At 42.7% G+C, this 25,430-nt stretch overlaps 1 protein-coding gene across 1 annotated transcript in view; it reads right to left on the bottom strand.

The window, feature by feature from the left end:
* Kpna3 (karyopherin subunit alpha 3) overlaps positions 1–21,376 on the bottom strand; it is a 68,529-nt gene extending 47,153 nt beyond the window's left edge. Inside the window, exon 1 of the mRNA XM_057785999.1 lies at positions 21,034–21,376. Within this exon, the coding sequence (XP_057641982.1) occupies positions 21,034–21,102 (69 nt within the window). The 5' untranslated portion in view covers positions 21,103–21,376. The remainder of the gene's footprint in view (positions 1–21,033) is intronic.
* Between the last annotated feature and the right edge of the window lie 4,054 nt (positions 21,377–25,430).

The raw sequence follows: 25,430 nt of genomic DNA, 5'->3' as shown, positions 1-25,430 counted from the left end.
AAATCCTACTGAACAGTGCACTAAAACAAAGAGCAAAGGATGGTTACCTGACTCCAACACATACCCTCTGTGCATGCACTTACGAATTACCCCTTCTCTTTTGTCACCCTTACCACTCGTCATCTTAAGTACTCCCAGGTTTCTTCCATTAAATACCATTCTCCAATTTTCTACTGATTACTGTCTTCGTTAATCAAAATTCTTTATAAAACCATCTACACTGTCTTCATTTTCACTCTATCCAAAATTCCACTAACACTATTCTTGCCAAGATCATCAACAACCTTGTAGCCGAGGATTTCAATCCTTATTTGGGCTGGATGTTTGCAAAACTCTGTTCAAATCATTTACACACTAATTTTTATTTCTCTAACTTCCACAATACCATACACCTGACTTTCTTCCATTATGGTCTTCCTCCTCCTCCACCTAGGTTGTTCTTCCCTAAATTGTATCAAAATCCCATAGGCCCTGAAAATTCATCCCAGGGTATATAGCCTTTCAATGTCAGTAACCTCAGACATTCTGGGTGTTTACTCAAAAATTCTGAATTGGGCAGTTATATATACACACTTTCTAGGTAGTTATAAACACATTTAATAGGAAACATCTAGCTAATTTTCTAATAAACAGAAATAATTGTCTCCAGAGTTTAATCCATGTCAAAATATGAAAACACTTTAATTCCTTTGAAATATAATTCACATAACCATATAATCCACCCACCTTAAGTACCAAAATTTAGTACCTGTTAGTACTTGACTAAGTTGAACTACCACCACTATCAATTTTAGAATATAACCATCACTATATAAGACACCATGTGTTCTTTAACAGTCAGTCCCCACATCATAAAACCAATTATCTACTTTTGGGCCCTAGAGATTTGTGAACATGGACTGGAGATTTCACATCTTCGGAATCCAGACCCGAACTGTCCCTTCAAGTGCAGCTTCCTTTAAATAAACCGCTACATTTATGCGAGCAGATTCAGGAGTATGCCACAAACCCAAAAACCTTAACAAATTTAGGTCTATAGTTCTCACCTGAGCTAAAGTATCTCCTGGATCACCACTCAGAAAAGGCCACAAATGCCATGGTATTCCAAACTGAACTCATCATTCTCCTCTCAGCTCATCTATTTTAGTGGGATTTTAAACTATTCAAAAAGTGTTCCTGAAAAATGATAAACATTAGTAAGAGCACCTGTCACTCTTACGAAGTAGGTAATTATCAATGCTTATTACCCCTTCTGTGTTCTCCACAGGCTGCAACCTGGATTTCCAATTTGAGACCCCATTTCATAATCTTAGTGATTTTGTTTTTAATTTCTAACAAACCTGCCTGGTCTATTTTAGTTTCAGTGTCTGCATACTACTTAGATTTATCTCCTTGTGTGTTTCATATTTTGAACTTTGAGCTTAGAACAGTCTACATTCTGTTTGTGCTAGTGAAACTACAAAATTTGAAACATTCAGCCTCTAATAATAATTAGAGCAAAAGGCAAATGAAGAACCTAAACACCAAAATACATAACAGCCTGAATATAGAATCATACACCATACAATAACACACCACATATCTGGTGGTCACTCCACAACATAAGGGAAACAAAAAAAATCCTATCCAGCTACTGCCAAGGTAGCAACTGTGATGTTGCTGTGACGATGTGTACTGGCTAGTTTTTATGTCACCTTGACACAAGCATCTGAGAGGAGGAATCCTCAACTGAGAAAATATCCCCATTAAGAGCAGGCTATTAGGCAAGCCTATTGGACATAACCGTAATTAGTGGTTAATGTGGAAGGCCTAGACCACTGAGGTTGGTGCCACCCCCTAGGATGGTGGTCCTGGGTTGCATAAGAAAGCAGACTGAGCAAGCAATGAGGAGCAAGCTAGTAAGCAGTACTCCTCCATGGCTTCTGCATCAGCTCCCACCTCCAGGTTCCTGCCCTGACTTCAATGATGAACTGTGATGTGAAAGCCCTTCCTCCCCAGCTTGCTTTTGGTTCTGTGTTTTATCACTGCAACAGGAAACCTAACTAAGATACAGTATAATACATACTCACTTGGTTGTGGTGATGCTAGCTCCTGTGAATAAACCTAGCACCCTGCCAGGCGGATATAGTATATACAACTATGTGAAGTAAACTGGTACTTACTTACCAATGACAAACAAGTAGATTACTGGTCTATGAATTTATTTTACTATACTTTTTTTTTTAGTGTGCTCCTTTTATTTATACTTTCACTACTCACCTGAGAACTGTCCAGACTGACATGGAAAGGCCCACTCTGATCACCCTGATGAAAAGGGTCTGTCGGGAAGCTCATCTGCCTTCTCCTCACCTGGCCTTCCCTCTTGAGCTGAGCTCATCTGCCCTGTGGTTGCTGCCGCTGTTGATCCTGGCCCTGCTCTCACACCTGCATTTCCAGCAGCTCTCCGAGAACCTTCCCAGCGTCAGGAGCCAGACTGAGACTGCGGGGCACCAGCCTTGTGGCTGAGGAACTAGCGGCGCCCTCCCAGTGAGGGACAGCTACTGTGGGACAACTGATTGCTGGGGCACCAGCTTCAAGGTCAGAGAAACTATCGGGTGTGATTCTCTTGCCACTATTTTGAAGCTGCCTTCATTCTGTTCCTGTTGAGAACCCTGACTAAAACAACTGTAAGAGTGTGCTCTACACACCAGCAGCTTCCCTCACACACTTCATGAGCCACACAGTGTGACTGGCCATACCATCTAGTTCTCAGAACATTACCTAGCAATGCATTTCTGAGAACATATTCCTGCAGTTAAGCAACAAACTAGATATTCAGATAAGCATCATTTTGATCCAAAAAGTATTGTTTAGAACGAGAAATTAAAAAGCAAATAGCAACCTTCAAGCCTCCTTTCCTATCAAGTCCCTTGGTACGTTTGCTGGAGATAAAAAAAAAAAATGTAGCGGGGATGAATACAGTTAATAATATCTCATCAGAAACCTGAAACTATGTCAATTTGCAATCTATTATAACTCCACTGCATCTCTACTTAGATACTAACTGAAGCTGAAAACAGAGAAAGGGAGAGAAAAGAGGGGGAGGGGAAGAGGGAGTGGGGAGGAAAGGAACGTAGAATTCCTTTAGTAAATAAGGGTTGGGGAGCTGGCTCAGCAGTTAAGAACAATTCCAGTTCCAGGGGATCTGACAGCTTCTTCTAAACTACTTGGGCACCAGACAGTCTGTGCCTCATAAGGGACTCTGTGTCTCAAGAATTTAAACTTAGAGCAGCACTGTCAAATAATTTCATTCAAGAATGCTAATCAAATTAGAAAAAGAAAAGTACAAAGTGTGATTATGATTATTAGAAACACAGAGATGACTCAGTGGTAAAAGCACCTGCTGCTCTTATAGAGGACCTGAGTTCAAGTCTCAGCACCCACATTAGGTAGCTCATAATTGCTTATACCTCAGATAAGGGGTGGAATCTAACTCCCATTTCTGGCCTCCCTCTTCGTCCCTACCCCTCCCACCTCACATACACACAAATAAAAACTAAAGAATTAAGAGTATTCCTGTCATCTTGATTTGGTGACTACTTCATGATGTACACATATGACAAACAGGCAGTTTATCATTATTTTAATTATCCTTCAATAAAGCTACTTGAAAATAAAATTAGTGAATGAAACCTGAGACAAATTGAAAAAAAAAAAAACCACACATACCATGCAGGCTAGTTTTCTGTCAACTTGACACAAGCTAGAGTTATCTGAAAAGAAAGAACCTCAATTGAGAAAATGCCTCCCTCCATAAGACCCTGCTATAGAACATTTTCTTAATTAGTGATTGATGGGGGGTGGGCCCATTGTTGGTGGTGCCTCCTTCCATGTTGATCCTTGGTTCAATAAGAAAGCAGGCTGAGCAAGCCATGAGAAGCAAGCCAGTGAGCAGCATCCTCCACGGTCTCTAAATCAGTTCCTGCCTCCAGGTTTCTGACCTGCTTAAGATCCTGTCCTGACTTCCTTCAATGATGGACTATGATGTGAAAGTGTAAGCCAAATAAACCCTTCCTCCCCAACTTTGCTTTTGGTCATGGTGTTCATCACAGCCATAGAAATCCTAACTAGGATATATACCTAGTGCTCTCTTAGACATTAAAATCCTGACAGTGGACAGATGCCACAGTTCAGCAGCAAGAAGATGGTGACAGTGGGGTGACTGGTATTGAGGAGCATAAGTGGTGTGAATTCTCACTGAAATAGACCACAAAGGCCTTCTGCACCCCACAGTATATTTCTGGACACTTTCACATAATCAATTCCTTATGACATCATTCTTCAGCTGAGTGTTCAAGTAATGAATGAATTTACGAACATGACTCTACACCTTTAAAAACCAAAAGCTCTCAGGAAATCATCAGAGCTGTCTGCTATGATGCTTCGTTTTAACCGATTAAGACTTTTATAGACTCCTGATGATTGTCAAGTTAAGCCTTTTGGAAAAACTTTGAGAATGTACAAAAAGAAAGCACTGTCTTCTGGGGTCTGGGTAGAGTTTTTGAAGCAAGGTCTCCCTACACAGCTTGGGCTACCCTCAAATGCAGTGACCCTTCCTCCCTGTCTCAGACTCTCCAACATGGATTATAGGTCTTCAATATTGGCTCAGCAAAGAGTAATGCCTTTTGCTCCAATTTGTCTGAAGAGAGCTGCTGGCTCAATTTCTGTTGTTTCCAGTGCTATAATTTGGTGGTGTTTAGGACAAGATCTAGATTTATGATGCAGTCAATTTTTTGGATGACTTTAAAATATGACAAGTGTCTTCATAATCAGAACTAGTTCAACTTCCACGCCAAGTACTAACACATATTAACTTAGCTAATATCAATCAATGCTACATGAAAAAACATGATTAGGTCTACCACTCCCTAGCTATGTGACCTTGAACCAGGGTACTCAGTTAAGAAACAAGGATACTACAATCATTATCTTTGAGCCAGTACAGTACTTTTTTAAATAGCATTTCTTATTAGCATTTATGGCATATGTATGTGTAGAAGCCTGTAGAGCCCAGATAAGGGCACTGAATTCCCTGAAACTAGAATTATAGGCAGTTGTGAGCCACCATGTAGGAGCCAAGCCCTGGTCTCCTCTAGGCAGTTAAGTGCTCTTTGACTGTTGAGACATCTCTCCAGCCCCACAAAAGCTCTTTAATAAACATATTTTTAAAATGCTAATTGCTGTACAGTTGGGCATATCTATCTATACAGACCATTCAACTTGTACCTTATCCTTGTACTCATTTACAATATGAATACCAACATCAAATACATGTAGCTTACATACAAACTCCTGACGCAAGGTCCAGAATGTACACACCACAATGAACCTGTTTCAACCTTCAGACCTCTTTCACCTTATACTGAAAATGCTGAGGGCCTAGTGTGGTGGCACAAGCCTTTAATCCTAGCATTCAGGAGGTATAGGCAGGTAAACCTCTAAAAGTTTGAGATAGTGACTTCCGGGTCAGTCAGGGCTATACAGTGAGATTGTACTCCTAAAGGGGCAAAGAAAGAGAAAGAAATGAAGAAACTGCTGACTTTGCCTGGAGACAGGGCTCAATTGTTAGTGGCTGCCCTGTATGTATGAGGTCCTGGGTTCAAGCCCCAGCACTAGGAAGTATTACTCTGACTTGCTTCTTACAGTCTGACAACCTGTCTTAGTTATATGAAAAGAAACTGCAGTCCAAACAGACATTCTGCTGTGCTTTTTTAGGTTCTATTGTTTGTCTTCTTGTAGGATAATCAAATACCTGAATTAGTCACTATATGTCTGTACTGGCTTTTCATACTAGGTCTCATTATAGACTGCCATCTGCAAATGAACCTATCTGGAGTTTCTACCACTAAAGGCCCTGGCATCCACCGTGTACACAACACTGCTTACCCAGGAGCACTACACGCGCAGCACTACAGACTGACAGATGTGGCAGATTTTATACATAAATGTTTGGACTTGCTCCCTTTCCAGCACCCTCCAGGATTTCCACTGCCCTATCTCTACAACTCTAGTTTTATAGTTCAAGCCAGTAACACTGTGTACTCTGCCCCCGAGCAGCAGGATTATACGGAACCCCTAGACAAAACCCCACCAACTTATTTCACCAAATAGCCATTTGCTTTTTAAAAGGACCCACTCAAGGTTAAACATGATGTTTAATGCTCCAATGCTTTAAACTGTTTCAAATAAATATATTTTATCTAGGTCTTGTTATATGAGGGATGGAAACTTTAAGAAACTATATAGTCACTGGGAGTCAGAACTCCATATGCGTTTTAACTACATAAAATGAAACACCTTTATTATCTGCTGTCTTAATTAGGGTTACTATTGCTGTGACATCATAACCAAAAAGCAAGCTGGGGAGGAAAGGGTTTATTTGTCTTACATCTCTGCATTGTAGTCCATCATTGAAGGAAGTCAGGACAGGAACTCATGCAGGGCAGAAACGCAGAGGTGGAACTGATGCAGAGGCCATGGAGGGTGCTGCTTTACTGACTTGCTCCTCTCAGCCCACTTTGTTATAGAAGGTAGAATCACAACCCAGGGATGGTGACACCCACAGTGGGCTGGGCTCGCCTCCCTCAATCACTAACTAAGAAAATGCCCTACAGGCTTGCCTTCAGCCCATCTTAGGGAGGCAATTTCTCAATTAAGGTTCCCTCCTCTCTGATGATTCTAGCTTGTGTCAAGTTGACATAAAACTAGCCAGTACATCTGTGTTGCCCAGGCTGGTCTTGAATTCCCCACCTTTCTGCTTCCCCCTGAGCACTGAGATCCCCCCTTTAAGTACAGTAAGATAATAAACTCAGTACTTAAACATCTGTTATTGTTGTGTGTGCATGTATAATGAGGGGGATACATAATGCCACAGCATATATGTATAGGTCAGAGGGCAACTCTATGGAGTAGGTACTCTCCATCCACCTAGATATGGGTTTCGATGCAAGTGCCTGTATCCATTGAGTCAACTCATTAACCTCCGCATTTGCTTTATGAGACAAGATCTTTCACTGAAACTCTATTTTACCAATGTGGCTAGTCCTATTGGTCAATGAGCTTCCAGATCTGCCTGTCTCCACAATTCCATAAGCCTAGCTTTTACATGAGTTCTGGGGATCCAAACTCAGGTATTCATGTTGCGCAGTCATCTCAGCCCTAGCCTGGTATCTGTGGAAATCCTTTACGTCGTAATGTGTCAGCACTTGGCGTGCATAGTCACTACACTCTAGTTACTCATTCTTCGGGTAGGGGACATTTTGAAACTGATACTGCCACTACCTTTGCTGCCACTACCTTTGCATGCTTTCCTATCTTTTTTTTTTTTAACAACTTTATGTGCATTGGTGAAGGTATCAGATCCCCTGGAACTGGAGTTACAGACAATTGTGAGCTGCCATGTAGGTGCTGGAATTGAACCCAGGTCCTCTGAAAGAGCAACCAATGCTCTTAACCACTGAGCCATCTCTCTAGTCCACTTTCCTATCTTTTACATATACACAGGAATAAAATCTTGGGTCAAAACTCTGATTAACACCTTGAAGTACTAAACTTTTTTCCAGAATGGCTAATAATTCTACTACACATGTATGAAGGTTCTGATTTCTGCATCTTCCAAAGGCTTATTATTATCTAACTGCAAGCATCCTAGTTTACAGTACATCTCACTGCTGGTTTAGTTTGCTAACGTAATAACATTCATCTTTTCTTGTGCTTGTTGGCCATTTACCTACCTTCTTTGGGGAATGTCCTATTCAAATCAGTTTTTAACTGACTAGTTTAATGTTGTATTGGTGCACTGTAGTTTTTATGTATTCGAGATACAAGATGCCAGGTAAAAGCACTTACCCACAAGTCTGATGACCTGAGTTCAATACCTAGATCCCACAAGGTGGCCAAAGACCAGACTTCCAAAAGTTGATCTTTGATCTCCACACATATGTAGGACTATGCATACATGCACACACAAAAAAATAACAGTTTGAGCTTCAGAATCATCCAGGAAGATGTGTATGAAGTAGGTATGGTTATAAATAAGATAGTTTATGAACTGCAATTGTTCATTGTGTGAAGGTATCCACAATGTATGTACAAGCTCAACTTGCTATTCTCTTTACTTTATATTTCTTTGAAAGTTTCTAAAACAAAACTGGCTTTGGCTTTCTGCAACTAGGAATAGCACTGCCAACTGGGTGATGGGTGACAACTGTATCTAAGGCCTGAGTTTTCACCTTTGTGACAAAAGCAAGAGGCTTGGATCATTAAACTACCAATGTTCCTGTTGTTCCATTTTTTAAAATTCAACTAAATATGAAGTTTACACTTCAAATCTGTCTTACCAATTCGAACAATGTACTAGAAAATGTATTTAGCTAAATCTGATACAACTAAGTGAAAGAAAATATAACTGCCATAATTAATAATACAGCAGAACAGAGCAGTACAACTACTCCTCAAACTCCCTCCCACACAGCTACCTGGGCAAACCCATTGTGTGAGTCAGTACTCAGGGCAAGAGTGTTAAGTGCAGCCAACCCAGGGCAGTGCGTATGGCTAAGCAGCCACATATCATCAGCTCAGGAAGAGTAACTAAAATTTGAAGTATGTATCATTCTCAAATAATGGGAAAGTTGAAAACCTGTATTAGAAACTGCAATACCCTAAATCAAGGAACATTTCTGGAAAGGTCCTAGGTTGCATTCCCCAAAGCACCTAGGACCTTCTGGAAAGGTCCTAGGTTGCATTCCCCAAAGCACCTTTTCTTCAAACACCACCTCCTTTAGAACATTCTCTACATTGTAGCCCAGCTTCATAATCTGAAGCTTGGGCCCTTATATGAGATCTTGTAGCTGAATTTCTCTCAGGTAACAGGAAATACAGCAATGATAAAAGGTTTTCAAATGTCCAGCGATAAAAAGCTAACCAAAAATGTTTTAATAAGCCCAAGGTGTTTGAGGTTTGCTCAGCCATATCACATCATGACTTTACTACAGTCCCAGGTCTGAACACATGTGCACTGCACTCCATGAAATATTACATGCGTGAAACACCTCAGGCTCAGGTTCTAGACTACTATACGCTATAAACGTAGAGCTGTATACATATCTTCTGCTGTTCTAGAGAAACATAATGGGGGGGGGGCTGGATCAGTGGTTAAGATCACTTGTTCTTCTTGCAGAGGGCCCTGCACCCACATGGCAGCTCACAACCATCATTAATCCAGTTCCCAGGCTTCCAATGCCCCCTTCTGACCTCCACAGGCACCAGGCACACATGTGGCGCACAAACATAGATGCAGGCAAAACGCTCATACACATAAACCCTTTTTTGAATTAAAAATTAAATCCAAAAAGACAGCGAATTATATTTAAGGGCCAGTAAGACAGTTTCTAGGTAAAGGCATTTACTGCCAAGCCTGACCAATGAGTCCAATTCCAGGCCCCACACGACGGAAAGATAGGACTGACTTCTGTAAACTGTCTTCTGACACATACACTCTCTCTCTAAATAAATAAATACATTTAAGTTTTTTAAATTAAAAATTGCAGAATGAACTACTGGTCTGAGTTTCATCAAAAGCCACCAAATGATTTGGGGCTTGGGTTTAGTACAGAATTTCCAACAGTTTCTGAATAGCTTTAAATATACTTCCATTTCATGCTACATATTTATGTGAAGTGTCATTCTCAGCACTGATGCATCGACCTCATTATAATGCAAAACGGTTTCGTCTTTAACATATGGTAAAATTACATGTATACCAAGAACTGATTTAAAATAAATTTCTTTATGACTATCAGTAAATGTTTTATTTGTATATCTATTTTATATACCTATATACCCAGTGTGGTAAAAGTTTACAAGCCCTGTCCCAGAAATAACTTTGTTAAAGAAAGAAAATAAAAGAAAGCCATTAAATTCAGTAGCTTTATCAGAATACATCCACACAGTCATTTATTTATCAACTATCTACTGTTCCTTTTGTGCTCAAGGCAGAGGTGAGTAGCCACAACAGATGAAATATAGCTCTCCAAAATGCAAATTATTTGGGCTTCAAAGATTATGGCTTTTTACAGAAAAAGCTGGTTCTACAATGTTAAATACACTAAACAGTGCTAATAACTTTTCCTGCTTTTAAGTCTCAATGCCAATGCTATCTCAGATCATCTATGATATTTCTAAGTATATTACTCCCAACTTGTCTTTTTGTTCTCACCAATACAACTCTTCAACTGCAACCAAAGAATAAAGAACAGTTCTCTATGCACAACTCACTCCTGGGAGGAGAGGTCTCCACAATCTAGCTCCACCTATCTATTCAACTTTCTAACCACTCCACACTTAAGAAATACTCCATTATTTTAGTTCCCTAAATACATCATGTTACCTCTTCCAGGTCCACCCAACACTTACTACCAACTGACACACCCACATGTTTACCTACCTTGAACTTAAGCAAAGCCATCTTCATGAAGCCTTTCCTGACTTGCCCAGGCCAGTTTGTATAGTTGCTTTCCCTAAGGGACCCACTGTACTAAGAACACATTTCTATTAAAGTGTTTCTTTGCTTTCCATAGTTCCTGTATCAATCTCATTCTTCAACTAAGAACCCTGAGGCAGATTGGGTGGATGGCTAAAGGGCGGAGCTGGGAAGTTGGAAATCTGGGTCTTGCCCCTTCCTAGTGTCATCTTTTTAAGCGATTTACCTAACTTACTTTCTTTATCCAGCTAACAAAACTCTTGTAACAATTAAGAGTATTCTTACAAACCAAGTGTTCTGCTCACAGTTAAGTGCTCCACAATTACTGGTTATCCTTATCTTCGACATTTTACCCCTCAAACTCAGTTCAGAATTCAAATAGTTAACTAAGAGGAAGAAGTAAAAAAGCTTCTTCAGCACACATTATTTTCAGCTGTACACTTGATACTTCTATATGACCATTTAGATTTCAGAACTCACTGTCTTCATAGTCGAGTATTTAGATTGGAATGACTTGTTAAGGTTTGCCTAAAACCCTTCTCAGTTCTGTGCCCTAAGAAGTCCTTCAAACCCACACAAACCACAGGCAAGTAGTGCCTGCAGAAGCCAGAAGAGGGCACTGAATTCTCTAGAACTAGAGTTATAAGGTTGTGAGAAGTGACATGGATGCAGAGAATCACGCCCTGGTCCTCTGGATGGGCAGTGCGCCTTACCATTGGCCATCTCTCCAGTCCCTCATATTTATAAACTTTATGGCCAAACCCTCCGCCTGGAACACAGGGAAACATTAAATATTATTAAATCTGCTTTACAATCACTAGGGACTATGAATCAAATAAAAAGGGAAGAAAAGGCTACTACAGAAAAACACACTGACAATATCAAAAATAGGAAACTCAGCACCCAAACACGATGAAGAACAACTCCACAGGTCTAAGAATAGAAACATCCAATCTTAACTTATCTAAGAAGCTGAGGGCATTATTTATAAAAAGGAAACCCTAATAGCTATACACATAACGAATGTTCAGAAGAACCAAGAAAACTAAGAGGACAAAGAACAGTGTAAGACAGAGACATGCTATTCCAAAAGGAAAGAACAACTGGTAGATAAAGAACTCTATAACCCAGAAACTCTTGACAGTTCAGCATTACCTTTCTCCTCTCTGACACCACTTGCCAAGACCACTGTCTCAGCCTGGCAAGCTGTGCACTGAACACCTGATCAACATCAGTATCTGACTGAAACTCCCTGGATCAGGAAAAAAAATCATTACTTTTCATCTTTTTAATCATTGTTTCAGAATAATTCCATATCATAACTGACATGAAAAGACTATGGCAAAAGCATAGAAATAACACTTACATCTATGTGTCTAACTATTTTAATACCCCCTTTTCTTCAAGATAAAAGAACAGACATGGAAGTGATGCTACAGCCACTCCTTGTACTAACAAAATAATCTTGCCTTATGAACGGTGTCAGTTACACAAGACAATGCCACTGACTCTGAAGCCAGGCTTTCTAGAAATACACTTTGTAACTTCTTTACTTGATAGCTAAAGTCAGTTACTTTTTTCTCCTTCAAGTGTTGTCCAGTATGTCATGACTCACCTAACTAAAATTCATTTCAGCAAATATATAGTAACTTTCATATTTGTGACGATTCTTTATCATATAAACAATATCAAACAATATCATTTTCAGCATATATTCTAAAACACAGCATCAATTAAACTTTTTAACAACAACAAAAAAAGCTGAACTGGGAGTGCTGATAAACACCTGTACTCCTACACTCAGAACAGGCAGAAGGATCAAGGCCAACCTAAGCTACAGTGTCACAAACAAACTTAATCTGGGCTAACCATTTAAACTTCCTTCCAGTTTACAGAAAATCCTGAGGATGGTGCAGAATATGAAGAACAAACTAAACTACACCATGAGAAAAACCTGTGTCAGGACCTAATAGGCTCAGCCACATGAAACTGCTGATACTTGGTTATTTTGAACTGCAAAAATGATAATTTCCCATGGTGCAACACAATGTAAGAACACTGACCTTTACTCCTTTTCCAACAAATTAAACAGTGGGGAGCACAAGGGTGCACACACCTGTAATACCAGCACTACAAGAAGAAGAAGCATCAATTAAAGTTCTAAACCAGCCTAGGCTACGCAACAAAGCTTGTCTCAAAAAAAAAAAAACCCAGTAAGGTTGAAGATGTAGCTCAGTCAACAGAGTACTTGCCTAGCATGCTGGAAGTCCTGGGTTTGATTCCCAGCACTAAATAAGCAGAAATATCAGCTCAACATCCTAGGCTATACAATTTTAAAGTCAATCTGGGTACATACACGAGGACCCTACATAAAACAAAAAAGGCCAAAATAAGCAAAATGGTGAGCAGACAACAGCCAAATGTGGAAGCAACCCGTGTTTACTGACAGAATGAACAGACCAACAGCTCTCAACTCTCCTAATGCTAAGAATCTTCTGACCCCCAACCATAAAATTATTTCCATTGCTACTTCATAACTGCAATTTTGCTACTGTTATGAGTCATAATATAAATACCTGCATTTTCTGATGGCCTTAGGTAATGCCTGTGAAAGGTTGAGAACTGCTGGGACAGGCAAAAAATAATGCAGTATATACATAAAATGGGATAATAAAGCAGGAAACTTTTATACATGCTATAATATGCATGAATCTTGAAAACATTATGCAAAGTGAAAATAAGCCAGTATCAAAAGGCCTGTGTCTCAATCCTTATCTAATAAGTGCATGTTTTAATCTCCAAATACTTTACCTGTCAGACTAAAATGTTTGCATTTTATTGGCAAAGTAGAAAGGAAAGATGGTATAGGGTTAAAAGTCTCAGTTCAACACTGTACTGTGCCTTTTCCCTTGTTGGCAGTCTGAAAAAAAGATGGTCACTAGCAGCTCTAGAGTCACCTGTGGAGTTCGACCAAGGTTCTCACTCTTGATGTCTCCTCAAACCATCAGGGTCTGATGGGGATATGGGTTGACATGTGCCAGCAGTGGTGGGTTCTTCAGCACACAAAGGACAAGTTTCATTAATTTTACTAACTGACCTTTCTTGAATGAATGATTTAAGAACCATCTATGCAGCAAGGGATCTTTGTACATAAAACAAAACAAAAAAACCTTAAGACCCCATACAAACACAAACACACATATATATTTTGCAGGGCTGTTAAGACTGTTCAGTGGTCAAGAGCATCAGTTGCTCTTGCAGAGGGCCTGGGCTTTAGCACCTCATATTCTACAACATCTGTAAACTCCAGTTTCAGGAGATCCAACACCCTCTTCTGGCTCCTCAAGCACCAGGAATACAGTTGGTACACAGACATACATGCAAGAAAAATACCCATATGCAGAAAATTAATTAAATATATACATACATACATACATACACTTTGGGGAAATGAAGTGCCAGTGGTATCTAGAATGGCTGTATCCATTAGACTGTTCTAGTGCTTGCTTTGTTCCAATCATATTATGAAGCAGACAGTGAAGATACAGAGTGGTGCCCTCAAAAAACTCACAATCCAGTTGGGAGAACAGACAAAACACAATTCAATATATTACCACTGCTACAATAACAAAGATATATGCAAATTCTCTCAGGAGCAAATAAAAGTACCATGATCTAAAGTATTTAAGAAGCAGGGATTAGCCAATCAGCAGGAGGCAGAGGATATTTCAGTCAGCCAAATAGCCCTGAGAATAGAAACAGCCCTGGCAAAGAGGGGAGGACAGGACTCCAGATTAGGTATAAGCATATAAGAAGTTCAGTGCTGTCGAGCTTAAAGGGGTGGGAAAGAGGAGGGGCAGTGAGGAGGAAAAAAGCATCAGGCTTGCTGAAAGATCCTAGTGAATTAGAGGAAGGGCACCACTTTGAGAAACTGTTTTACTGCCAGGCGACAGGCAGTAAGGCCTCCGCGTGCAGGGACACAGTTAGAATAAAGCGGTGAGGCTAAAATCCAGACACACTGAGAGTGATACTACACTGACTAGCATCTGACTGAAGGTGAAGGTGAGGAAGGAGTCCAAGAAGGGTCTCAGGTTTCAAATTTAGTCACAGCTAGGGCAATGAGAACACAAAGAAAGAACATGGCTTTACACGCGTTGAGCATGAGAAGCTGCTGAGGTGTCCCTACGAGCCCCTCCAGCAGAGGACTAAAATAGATTTCACTCCTGCTCTTGCCATCCCCTCCCCGCCCCAGAGAAGTGATGGCTAACACTAAATGCACTGCTGGTGTAAACAAAACTTGTTCCTAAAGGAAGACTCAAGACAGATCCCAACACATGCCTAAACTCCATGGATAGACAGGCAGTGGAGCTGGCAAAGCCAAAATGAAGCCCAGGGTGAAGGAACTAGGAAAAGCATGCTCCCCACTAGGAAAGTCAAGGAAACTGGTGCCTGACATAGGACAGAAATTCCTGAAAAACATCACATGTTGCAAATTAAGTAAAGGACAAAGAAATACCAGGAAGGCTGGAGCAATTAAGCACCTTCAAGGCACTGAATGTAGTTAAACAGAGCTAAAAAAGAGAATGGGTGGATACCAAAATCACTCTGTTCAATTGCTATTATTTACAAAGGCTAAATATCAATGTGCCAGTAAAATAAATGTGAACTAGTATGAAATTTGTACTAATCTTCCTTCTAGTTCACATTCAAGGATGACTTTGTTCACTTTACAGAAGTAAATTACAGCAAAATAGATTAAGTTTGCTCCAAAAGAAATTATTACTACCTTACAATAAGGGACTGCCTGGAGAGCTGGCTCCCTGGTGAAGAGCATTTACTATTCTGGCCTGAGAGTTCAGTTTCCAGCACCAATGGGAGGCAGCTACAAATATCTGTAACTCTTAACTCCAGGGCATCGAATGCCCTCTTACGGATTCTGAGGGTATCTGCACTTATGTGCACATAGCCATAAACACACACACACACACACACACATTTACAACATCTTTTTAAAGTTTTAATTTTTTTTTTTTTTTGGTTTTTCGAGACAGGGTTTCTCTGTGGTTTTGGAGCCTGTCCTGGAACTAGCTCTGTAGACCAGGCTGGTCTCGAACTCACAGAGATCCGCCTGCCTCTGCCTCCCGAGTGCTGGGATTAAAGGCGTGCGCCACCACCGCCCGGATTTAAAGTTTTAATTTTTAAAAACGTATAAAAAGCAGATTTTACAATACTGTCTTTCATCCCTAAATACAAAGTTTTAAAAAGTATTATTATTTAGTCCATTTTCTCAAATAGTATGTATGAAACTTTACCTGCCAATCACATGACCAGCAACACTGCAAAGCATCTTAACAGAGCTCACATATTTTAAAACAGTATACACGTAGACTGGACTGTTGGACATCATGGCACTCTATTTCAGACAAGTGAAAAGAAACTCACTTAGGAAAGCACTAGAAAATAGCAAACAATAGTACAGAACACAGGCCAGTCAGCAAAGACTTTATGGGGACCTTCTGAAGGGCCCGTTCAATCTTATTGATTCTAGAGGCAGATGGAAGAGTCTGAGTAGTGAAGAGCTTACATAGTAAACCCAACTCAAAGGACAGCCAGTGAGTTATAATAGAATTGCATGAACAAAGTCACAGAGAATGACTTACCAATAGAATGTCTACAGATAAAGAAACAATCTTGGAATTGTTAATTAAATTTGAAAATGAAAACTGTGTTTTATCCTTGGTACTAAATCTAAAGTATAAATGTTTGAGTGTTTGCTAACCCAAGAATATGGGTTATCATTTCCTTGATAAAACAATCTCGCTTTTAATAAGAACAAAATCTTACAAGAGGAAAAAAAGACAAAGAAATTCAATAATAAATTGTGTGTGATTAGCAAGGTTTTAAAGCACCAAAATAAAAATGCTATGATATAGTCCTTCAGGCGTGCTCACTCACGGCAAGCTGTACTTTCCATCAGTGGAGGAGAGCACGCTGAGCAAAACTTCCTTCTGATTTAGAGTCGCAGTGCTCTGATAGCCCAGGCCTCAAGTTCCCTGACAACATACAGGATGGCCATGGCCAAATAATAATTCATATTAACTCTTAACATCATAACCACTCATTAAGTATTAAGATTTCTGTCTTAGTTACTGTTCTGTTGCTATGAGGCGAGTTCATGAGCCAAGTAATTTACAAAAGAAAGCTTTTAATTGGGGGCTTGCTTACAGTTTCAGAGGGCTAAACCAAGACCATCAGGGCCCAGAGTGCAGAGGCAGGCAGGCAGTTGAGAGCTCACATCTGATCCGCAAGTTTCAGGCACAAAGAAGGAAGAACAACTAGGTCTGGGGTGGGCTTTTGACACCTCAAAGCTTACCTCAAGTAACACATCCTCTCCAACAAGCCAACACCTCCTAATCCTTCCTAAGTAGTTCCACCAACTGGGACCAACCATTCAAACATATATATGAGTTTCATTCAAACCATCAGGTTTTTGTTTGTGTTTGTTTTAGTTTTTTTTTTTTTTTGGTTTTTCGGACAAGGTTTCTCTGTAGCTTTGGAGCCTGTCCCGGAACTAGTTCTTATAGACCAAGTTGGCCTGAACTCACAGAGATCCTCCTGCCTGAGTGGTGGGATTAAAGGCGTGCACTACCACCGCCCAGCAAACCATCAGTTTCTTAACTTGTTATTATTAATTATTGATAAAAATGTCATATCCATGCCATCCCGACAGCTCAGTGAGTAAAGAAGCTTGCCACCAAGCCTGGCAACCTAAGTTTGATCCCTACACACCCATGGAAGAAAAGAACAAACTCCTTTAAGCTGTCCTCTGACTTCCAGAAGTATGCTATGGGAAAAAAAAAAAAAACTCCAATGCAAAAACAGAAGTCATCTCCTTGAGAAGTGCATAAACAAGACAAGGTTAACATGGGTTCCAGTTCCCTGGATGTTATATTTTAGAACTCACGCTGGGTGGTGGTGGCGGCTCATGCCTTTAATCCCAGCAGAGGCAGAGGCAGGCTGATCTCTGTGAGTTCAAGGCCAGACTGGTCTACAAGAGCAAGTTCCAGGACAGGCTCCAAAGCCACAGAGAAACCCTGCCTCAAAAAAACAAACAAAAAAAAAGGAGAACTCACTAAGCAGAATGTCTGTTTTGCACACCTTTCTATATTTGAAAAGAAAAAACAACTTTCTTAAAAAAAAAAAAAAGCTTTAGAGTCAATGCTTTATATGAAAATGTTTAGTACTGAGATCCAAATTCAGACCTGTTTCCACTTCAACATCTTTCTAGATTGGCTATAAAAATATGACTCCCTTACCCAAGCTTCAGGTCATTAAAAGTTCCCTACCTCCACCTGTGCACTCAGGCCCAATTATCCTCTTCTGTGAACTTCATGCGAAAAAGAATGAGGAAGAGGAGAAAGGGGGGGGGGGCTGAGGAGGATCGTCCAGACCTCGTTTCTGGAAAATCTCTCCTCACAGACAAGACCAACTCTACACATTGCTCTCGGTACTTTTTCCACTGCTCTCATCTCGGCACCATCTCTGTCTCTGCCTGAATAAATTTCTGAGATCTTCCTACTAAGTAAAACCTTCCAAGGGACACACCTGGCATGTGTATTCTCGGACCAAAAGAGGCCATATAGAAGTCTCAGGTTCACCCCCTAATGTCATCACACCTCTTTCTCACCTGGGACTTTATTCACTCATTCCTCATCTGCTCATCTCAAAATTGATATAATCTCTGGGATTTTGTCTCTCCAAAGCCCTCTTGGCAGACTGTCTGAGACCTCCCTACAACCCTCTGTCTACTCACTCACAATCCCTGCATAACTGCCTTATTTTCCTTATTTACCAGCTGAATGCATAAACTGGGACTTTTCAATTAGTACTTCTAAAATTCCAAAGGCCTCCTACCTTCTCCTGCCTTCCCCTCCCAGAGTTAACCCCTTCTACTTCATTCATTCACTTTTTTTTTTTTTTTTTTTTGCTTTTTTTGCTTTTTTCGAGACAGGGTTTCTCTTTGGCTTTGGAGCCTGTCCTGGAACTAGCTCTTGTAGACCAGGCTGACCTCGAACTCACAGAGATCCGCCTACCTCTGCCTCCCAAGTGCTGGGATTAAAGGCGTGCGCCACCACTGCCCAGCTATTCATTTATTTTTTGAGGCAGGGTGTCACGTAGCCAAGGATGACCTTGAACTCCTAACTTCCTGCCTCCTGGTCCCAAGTGCTGGGATTACAGAGATTGCACCCAGACTTCTCTGACTCTTCAGATCAGTTCATTCCCATTTACTATTAGGAATCAACCAGACCTCATCACTGTTTAGAAGCCAACTTCCCTGACCCAGTGTAGGGTTTTCTCACAAACTGACTGTAAGCTCAAGGCACAGGCTCAATCTTGGGTCTTTTTGTATGAGCAGGGCCAAGCATTATAGGCACCTACATCAGAGTCATTTAGCAAATGCTCAGACATGACCAGCGCATTACATAAATGCTGACATTTTGTGTCAAAGTACTTTTTTCTCTAGTAAAGTAAGGACAATGCCACACCTAACTCATAAGGATTAAATGGGGTAGCAAGCTCTTAGTATAGCATAGTGTCTAACACAAAGAACTACCATTTGAATGCCTGCTATCTCATGTCTTAGTTTTACTAACATATCCTTGGATATGTAATGTGAGCAAAGTCAGGCAGAATGGCTTGACAACTCTCCTGTCTTCCTCATGCATCCACAAGCCACTGGTTACCTTCTGATAAGCAGCAGCTATATGCTATGGAGCTACCCCATGCAAAAGGCCTTACTAGGTATCTCACTAAACAAACTAGAAGTAAATCATGACAAAAATTTACACCAACATCCAGAAGAGAAAAGAATGAACACGCAATACGAGCATCCACACAAACTATGCAGGTTTTGTTTACAGTAATAAAAGGCAGCTTCAAGAAAAATCACCAGTGGGACTGGGTGTGGTGGCCCATGCCTGAAATCCCAGCAATTGGGGTGCCTGAGGCAGGATTATTTTTGTATGCTTGACCAGCCTGCCATGCAATGAGGCCCTGTCTCAAAAAGAAAACAAACAAACAAATAACAAAAAGGCCAGAGAGATTACTGGTGAACACAGAAATTACTGGTGGAAAAAGATCAAAACTGTCTTATTTAAAAAAAGAGAGAGACTGATGGCTGTTCCAGTTGCTAGGTTTCACTTGTTTGGAAGTAGTTCTCAAAAAGGAAACTTAAATGTGATCAGGACAGAGAGATACATGCAGTCTCACTCAAATGGGAATTCCACAAGATATTCCCCCAGGTTTTTCCCAATTCATACTTAACTCTGTAGCTCTGAGAAATGCCCCAGCTTCATCTGCTTCTCTACTAAATCAAACCCTGTTATTTACTAGCCTCTTACCAAAAATTACAGGACTATACAAATCATATTACCTACTATTAGAATAGAGAAGAGGGTATGGGCTTAAAACTATTCCCCCCATCAAATCAAGAGGTCGAATCCCAGCGAAGTTTGTGCTATTACACTTCACGGTTTCAGTAGGAGCAGAGAGACCTCTAGCGCTACCTCAATAAGCGGAGTTTGCAAATAGTAGCAGCTAATGTCACCTTAATGAGACAATGGCAACATGCTGAGTAGCAGCTAACTGAGTGACCACAATGAATGTTTACAGTTTTGCAACCACTTGGAAAATCTACCAGCCTGGTGGCATGTGGTATACACAAGGACGTAGGAATTGATGTACCCAATTCATTTCGGCAAAACGGGTCAAAGAAATTATTTCCCTACTAGTCACGCTCCCACTCCAAGAGCTTTAAAAAAAAAAAAGAAAAAGAAAAAAAAAAGAACCCCAGATCAGAGAGGTCTGCATAACCTCCTTCTTAAAGCTTCAACACAATGGATGGTAAACTATTGTCCACCTTTAGCTCGCTCCAAATGCCAGCAGTCACAGGGGTATGAGCTGCAACAGCTCGGGAAGACTGGTTCAAAGGACAGCACTGGAATATAAGAAAATGGTCTTGGCGCATCCTACCCTCCCCCATCCACCACCCTCAAACAAGTCAGTTACCCGGCTGGTCCCCACCCCCCTCTGAGGGCTGCCACCGCCCGCCTGGGCCCGGCTCGCACAAGGTAGGCGCTGGGACGGAGGCTCCATGTGCGGCAGCGCGGGAGGCTGCACCGGCTGCGGACGCGAGCGGCGGCCGGGCCCCGGCGGTGCGGTCGGCACGCGGGGCGGCAGCATCCCGGTCCGTCCTCCCGCGCGGCCCGCGGACCCCGCCTCGGCTCCACATCCCTTCCCCTCCGACAGCAGGCCGCGCCCGCGCGGCGGCGCCGAGCGCCCAGCGGTCCCCGGTGTCCGCGCTGGCCGCTCAGAAGGCGGCTGCAGCCCGGGCCGCGGCGCCCCGAGGCGGCGGCCAACTCCGACTGACCGCCAGCCGGCAAGAGCCAGCGGTCACGGGCCCCTGCCCCTCCCCTCCCGGCCGCCCGGCCCGGCCAGACGCGGAGCACACTCGCCTCCACATCGCGGCCCTTGTTCTTGAAGCTCTTGATGCGGTGGTTCTCCAAGCCGGGGTTCTCGGCCATGGCTGCGCGCGGCTCCGGCGGCGGCTGCTCCTGCGGCGGCGGCGAGTCGAGCGGGAGGGGACGGAGGGGGAGGAGCGCGCGCTCCGTGACGCCCGGAGCGCGAGGTAGCCGCGGCGCGGGGGCGGTGCTGAGGAGCGGCGCGCGCCGGGAGAGGCCGGGGCGCTGGCCTGCTGGCTGTCGCGGTGACCCTGCCCTCACCCCACCATAGGGCCTCCCCACCGCCGCTAGTCATGTGCTAGAAATGGAGCCCGACCTAGCAGCTTTTACCGCCACCCCTGACGTGGGGCGGCGGGCGGGAACTACAGTTCCCAGCATGCCCGGCGCTGGTCTGAGCCACGCCGGGAGAGGACGAGGAGCATGCCGGGAGGGCTGTGCGCGCGCTTTCGGCGCGGCGCTTTCCGAGCGCGGGCTCGAAGCCCCACCTCTGGGCGGAGTGGTGGGCGGGGCTTCCCCGGCGATGGCACCTTGCGGCCTATCGGGAAAGAGAGGCGGGGCTCCCGGGGGCGCACCTTGCTCCCTACCGCTTGGAAAATTAGAAAAAGAACGGCCACGCGTGCTCTGCGCTTTTGGCTTCTTTGGGGTCTCCTCAAATAGCAGCCACCCCCAAACCCTTTTCTCTTGCTCTGCCTCAGTTTTATAAATAGCATGCCTATTTCCACTCCCCAGATACATGACAGTGTGATGTGTGTGTTTATGCTTGGGTTACCTTGCTCGCACCGTTAAGAAGCTCAACAAAGCACAGACTTTGTTGGTCTCAAGAATCTGTCAGATCAAAGCCGGGAGGTGGTGGCGTACGCCTGTAATCCCAGCACTCGGGAGGCAGAAACAGGCGGATCTCTGTGAGTTCAAGGCCAGCCTGGTCTACAAGAGCGAGTTCCAGAACAGGCTCCAAAGCCACAGAGAAACCCTGTCTGAAAAAACCAAAAGAGAAAAAAAGAATCTGCCAAATCAACACAGTACTTAGTAAGTTCTCTCAAGAAAAAGAAAAAACCAGAGTTCTAGCATGCCCTGATTTCTCCCAAACATCCTTGTGCAACCTTCCTGTGTTCTGCGCCTCGCAGTCCACCTTAACACATAATCTAGCCTTCCGGCTATAATCAGGCCCTGTGACAGCAGACTCCGGCTCGCCTTCTGCCTTCTTCTCCCTTTAGCGTCATGGAAGAAATAATAGAGAGAAATTTGGAACAATAACAGCTTTTTTTTTTCAGCAGGTGGACTTTGTTTATGTATTAGAATATACATTTCAGAATCCTCTGCAGATGTCAGCCCGTGTGCAGTGTTATACTCCGATGATGGAAATGAGCCGGGTCAGTCTGGTAGAAATATACCATAAAGAATTCAGTTAAGATAATCTTCAAAAGAAAGAGACCTGAAAGAACCTGGGGGCCAAGGGTTAGGAACTGAAAGGCCTTAGTGGTCAAGCTGTCACCCGCATTTGTTTTGTGAGTGGACAGTTGTGTGGTCAGTTGGTGACTACAAGCCCATGTAAAGATTTTACACCATCTTTGCCCTGTTGGAGTGTGATGCCAGAAGTGCTTTCTCAGGGAAAACAAAAAACTGTTCTCTTTTTTCTCTATTTTATTTTTTAAAACTATTTTTAACTGTACTCTCCTCTTTTGATTTCTTTCTTTTTTAAAAAATAAATTAATTGAAATTTTTCACTGGTCTTCTTTGATCCTGTTCCGATCACTCATTTGAAGGAGACAAACAACAAAACAAAATAAAGAAAGGTGGGAAAAACACTTACCTGTGGTTAGCATGACGATAACAGCTCAGTCTTCAGTAGTGGAACTTTTTTGTTTGCCACTCTCGATTGACTGGAAGGAAAACGTGCACCACAGCGCAGTTTCCTTTATCATTTGCCAGGATTTCCTTTGTGAGGGCTTTATCTCCTCTGCCACCTCTCTTTACCTAGGACACATTTAGTGAGTGCTTCCCAAGTGTCAGACAGTGCCCTAAGGCTAGAATCCCCAGGTAATAGAGCCACGTGTTTACAGCCTCCAACTGACTTCTTCTTTGCCAGAAAAGAAAGATGATAAAACAGCAATGAGCCCAGTGGTGTGGTAGGCATTGGGAAAGCAGCCCAAGGCCCACGAAAGATTCCCTTTCTCACATGTTCCTGATGTTTGCGGGTCTCTAAGCAAGATAGCAAGTGAACACCATGTTTACGTGCTTAAAAGCTATGAAACAATCTAACAGACTTAAATAAAAATGTGACTTCAGAAACTGACAAATATGCCCCTTATTGGGCTTGAATTTAAGTTTCCTGACTTACGATTCTGTTTCAGAATGCCGCTGGAGTAGACCTGGATGTGACCAAGTCAGCAGCCCAAGAACAGTGTTTCCTGTGGGCATTTTATCTTGTCAACTAGCCTGGACTTAGTGTCACCCAGGAAGTTGGTGAGGCACACCTCTGAGTGTGTCTGTGTGGGTTTACCCAGAGAGACTAAGAACTGAGGATGGGATTGACTATTTGAGCACAGAATCCTAGTGCCCTGGTAAACCAAAGATTACGCTAGTGCCATAGAATTCCTTTGCCCAAGCCGGGCTGTGGTGGCGCACGCCTTTAATCCCAGCACTTGGGAGGCAGAGGCAGGCGGATCTCTGTGAGTTCGAGACCAGCCTGGTCTACAAGAGCTAGTTCCAGGACAGGCTCCAAAGCCACAGAGAAACCCTGTCTCGAATAAAACAACAACAAAAAAACAAACAAACAACAAAAAAAAAGAATTGCTTTGCCCAGGGGGAGGGCTGCCACCAAATGTCACAGAAAAGCAAATTCCAAAGCAGGATCCCTTCTGGTTGAGGTTTAACTTGCTCATTTTCACTTCTTGGCATTGTCCTGGTGACTTCAGCATCTGTCCCACACATTATGTACCCTGGTTCCAGTGTCTCTCATCATCCTTAACTTCATCAGATTTTTGCCTCATCTAGCCCCCAGCGGGTCTGGAATCCTTCAACTCTGGAAAATAACCGCCTCCAAGGCCTCAGATGTGGGGCCTTGCGCTGTTAATGACCCTTTTGCTCCCCTGCCTGTCGCTGACCTGACAGTGCTCCTGACGACGTTTCTTTACATTGTATTTGTTTTCTTAGCTTGTTTTGAGTATGAAAATCAAAGCAGGATGCTTGACTAGCCTCACTATGCACACACTCCTGTCCTCTGTACTACTTGAGGGAACGGGACCTCCCAGGTGGGGGGGAGCTACCTAAGGACTGAAGGAACAGCGCCCGCAGTGAGTCTGCATACATTTGCTCTGTTCTTCCACACACTGTCTGGGCTGTCAATATCGCCATATTGGTCGTCTTGGAGTGAACAGACAATGAACATTTTCCTGGAGAAATTTTGCCAACCTAACATCTAGTTTTGAGGCTCTCCCTTTAAAGTATGCAGGTTAAGTGGCTTTGACATGGATAAAAAATGTTACTTTTTTTCTCCAGCTGCTCCGCCCTCCCCTCCCTCTTTGCTCAGATGTGCCTCCCTAGGCATGGCATGTTCTCTGCACTGCACTATGGCAGCTAGTACCCGGCTATGGCTAGCTATGTTTAAATTAATTAAAATTAAATTAGCTCCTCCAAGATACTAGTTTCATTTCAAGTGTTCACTAGCCTCCGTATTATGCCCACCGTATTGGACAGCAGAGCAGTCTCTATGGTCGCCCTAGAAAGAACACAGGTATAGGGACAGAAAGAACCTCATCTTTTCTGTCCTGCTTCATGTTTTCTTAGACTCTCAACAATGGACACTCTTTCAAAGTTTCAATCAAGCTATAAAATAGAAATACGAATACTTGTGAAGTGTTTGGCATAATGCCCAACGCATTTTTAACTGCTTAATAAATTATAAATGAATAAAGGTCAGAAATTCAAACTTTTTCAGGAACCCCCAAAATAACATAGGTTATTGCCATTGCTCCTGGTCTCCCCAGGAATTAAATGATTAGACCCTATTGCTGAAGGCACCGCATGCTGTTTATGGAACATAGAAAAATCAAGCTGGGACTGACCTGAACACTTTGTCCCCACTGGCTAGCCTTCATGGTGCCAGACGGTGCAACACAGGTAAACGGGAGAGAAAAGAGCAGTAGTCTCACCCCCTGGTGACCTCTGCGCCGTACAGCACCAACCTGCCAGACAAGATGTGCTCACTGGAGGAATAGTGGCATGACCGTTATGTTAGGGGTCGCTCACCAACCACCTTTGATTGACTTTGAGGTCTGCTCCACGGGAAAGAATTCTTGCCTGGTACTGTAAGTCTAGTCAAAAGCCCTAGAGGGGAACCTATTGCTGTGTCTTTCTAAACAGACCTATTGTCAAACTGACTTCCAGATGTT

Source organism: Chionomys nivalis, chromosome 12, assembly GCF_950005125.1.
Source record: "Chionomys nivalis chromosome 12, mChiNiv1.1, whole genome shotgun sequence".
In the NCBI taxonomy this organism is placed as follows: Eukaryota; Metazoa; Chordata; class Mammalia; order Rodentia; family Cricetidae; genus Chionomys; species Chionomys nivalis.
This window is presented reverse-complemented; position numbering and strand designations above follow the sequence as displayed.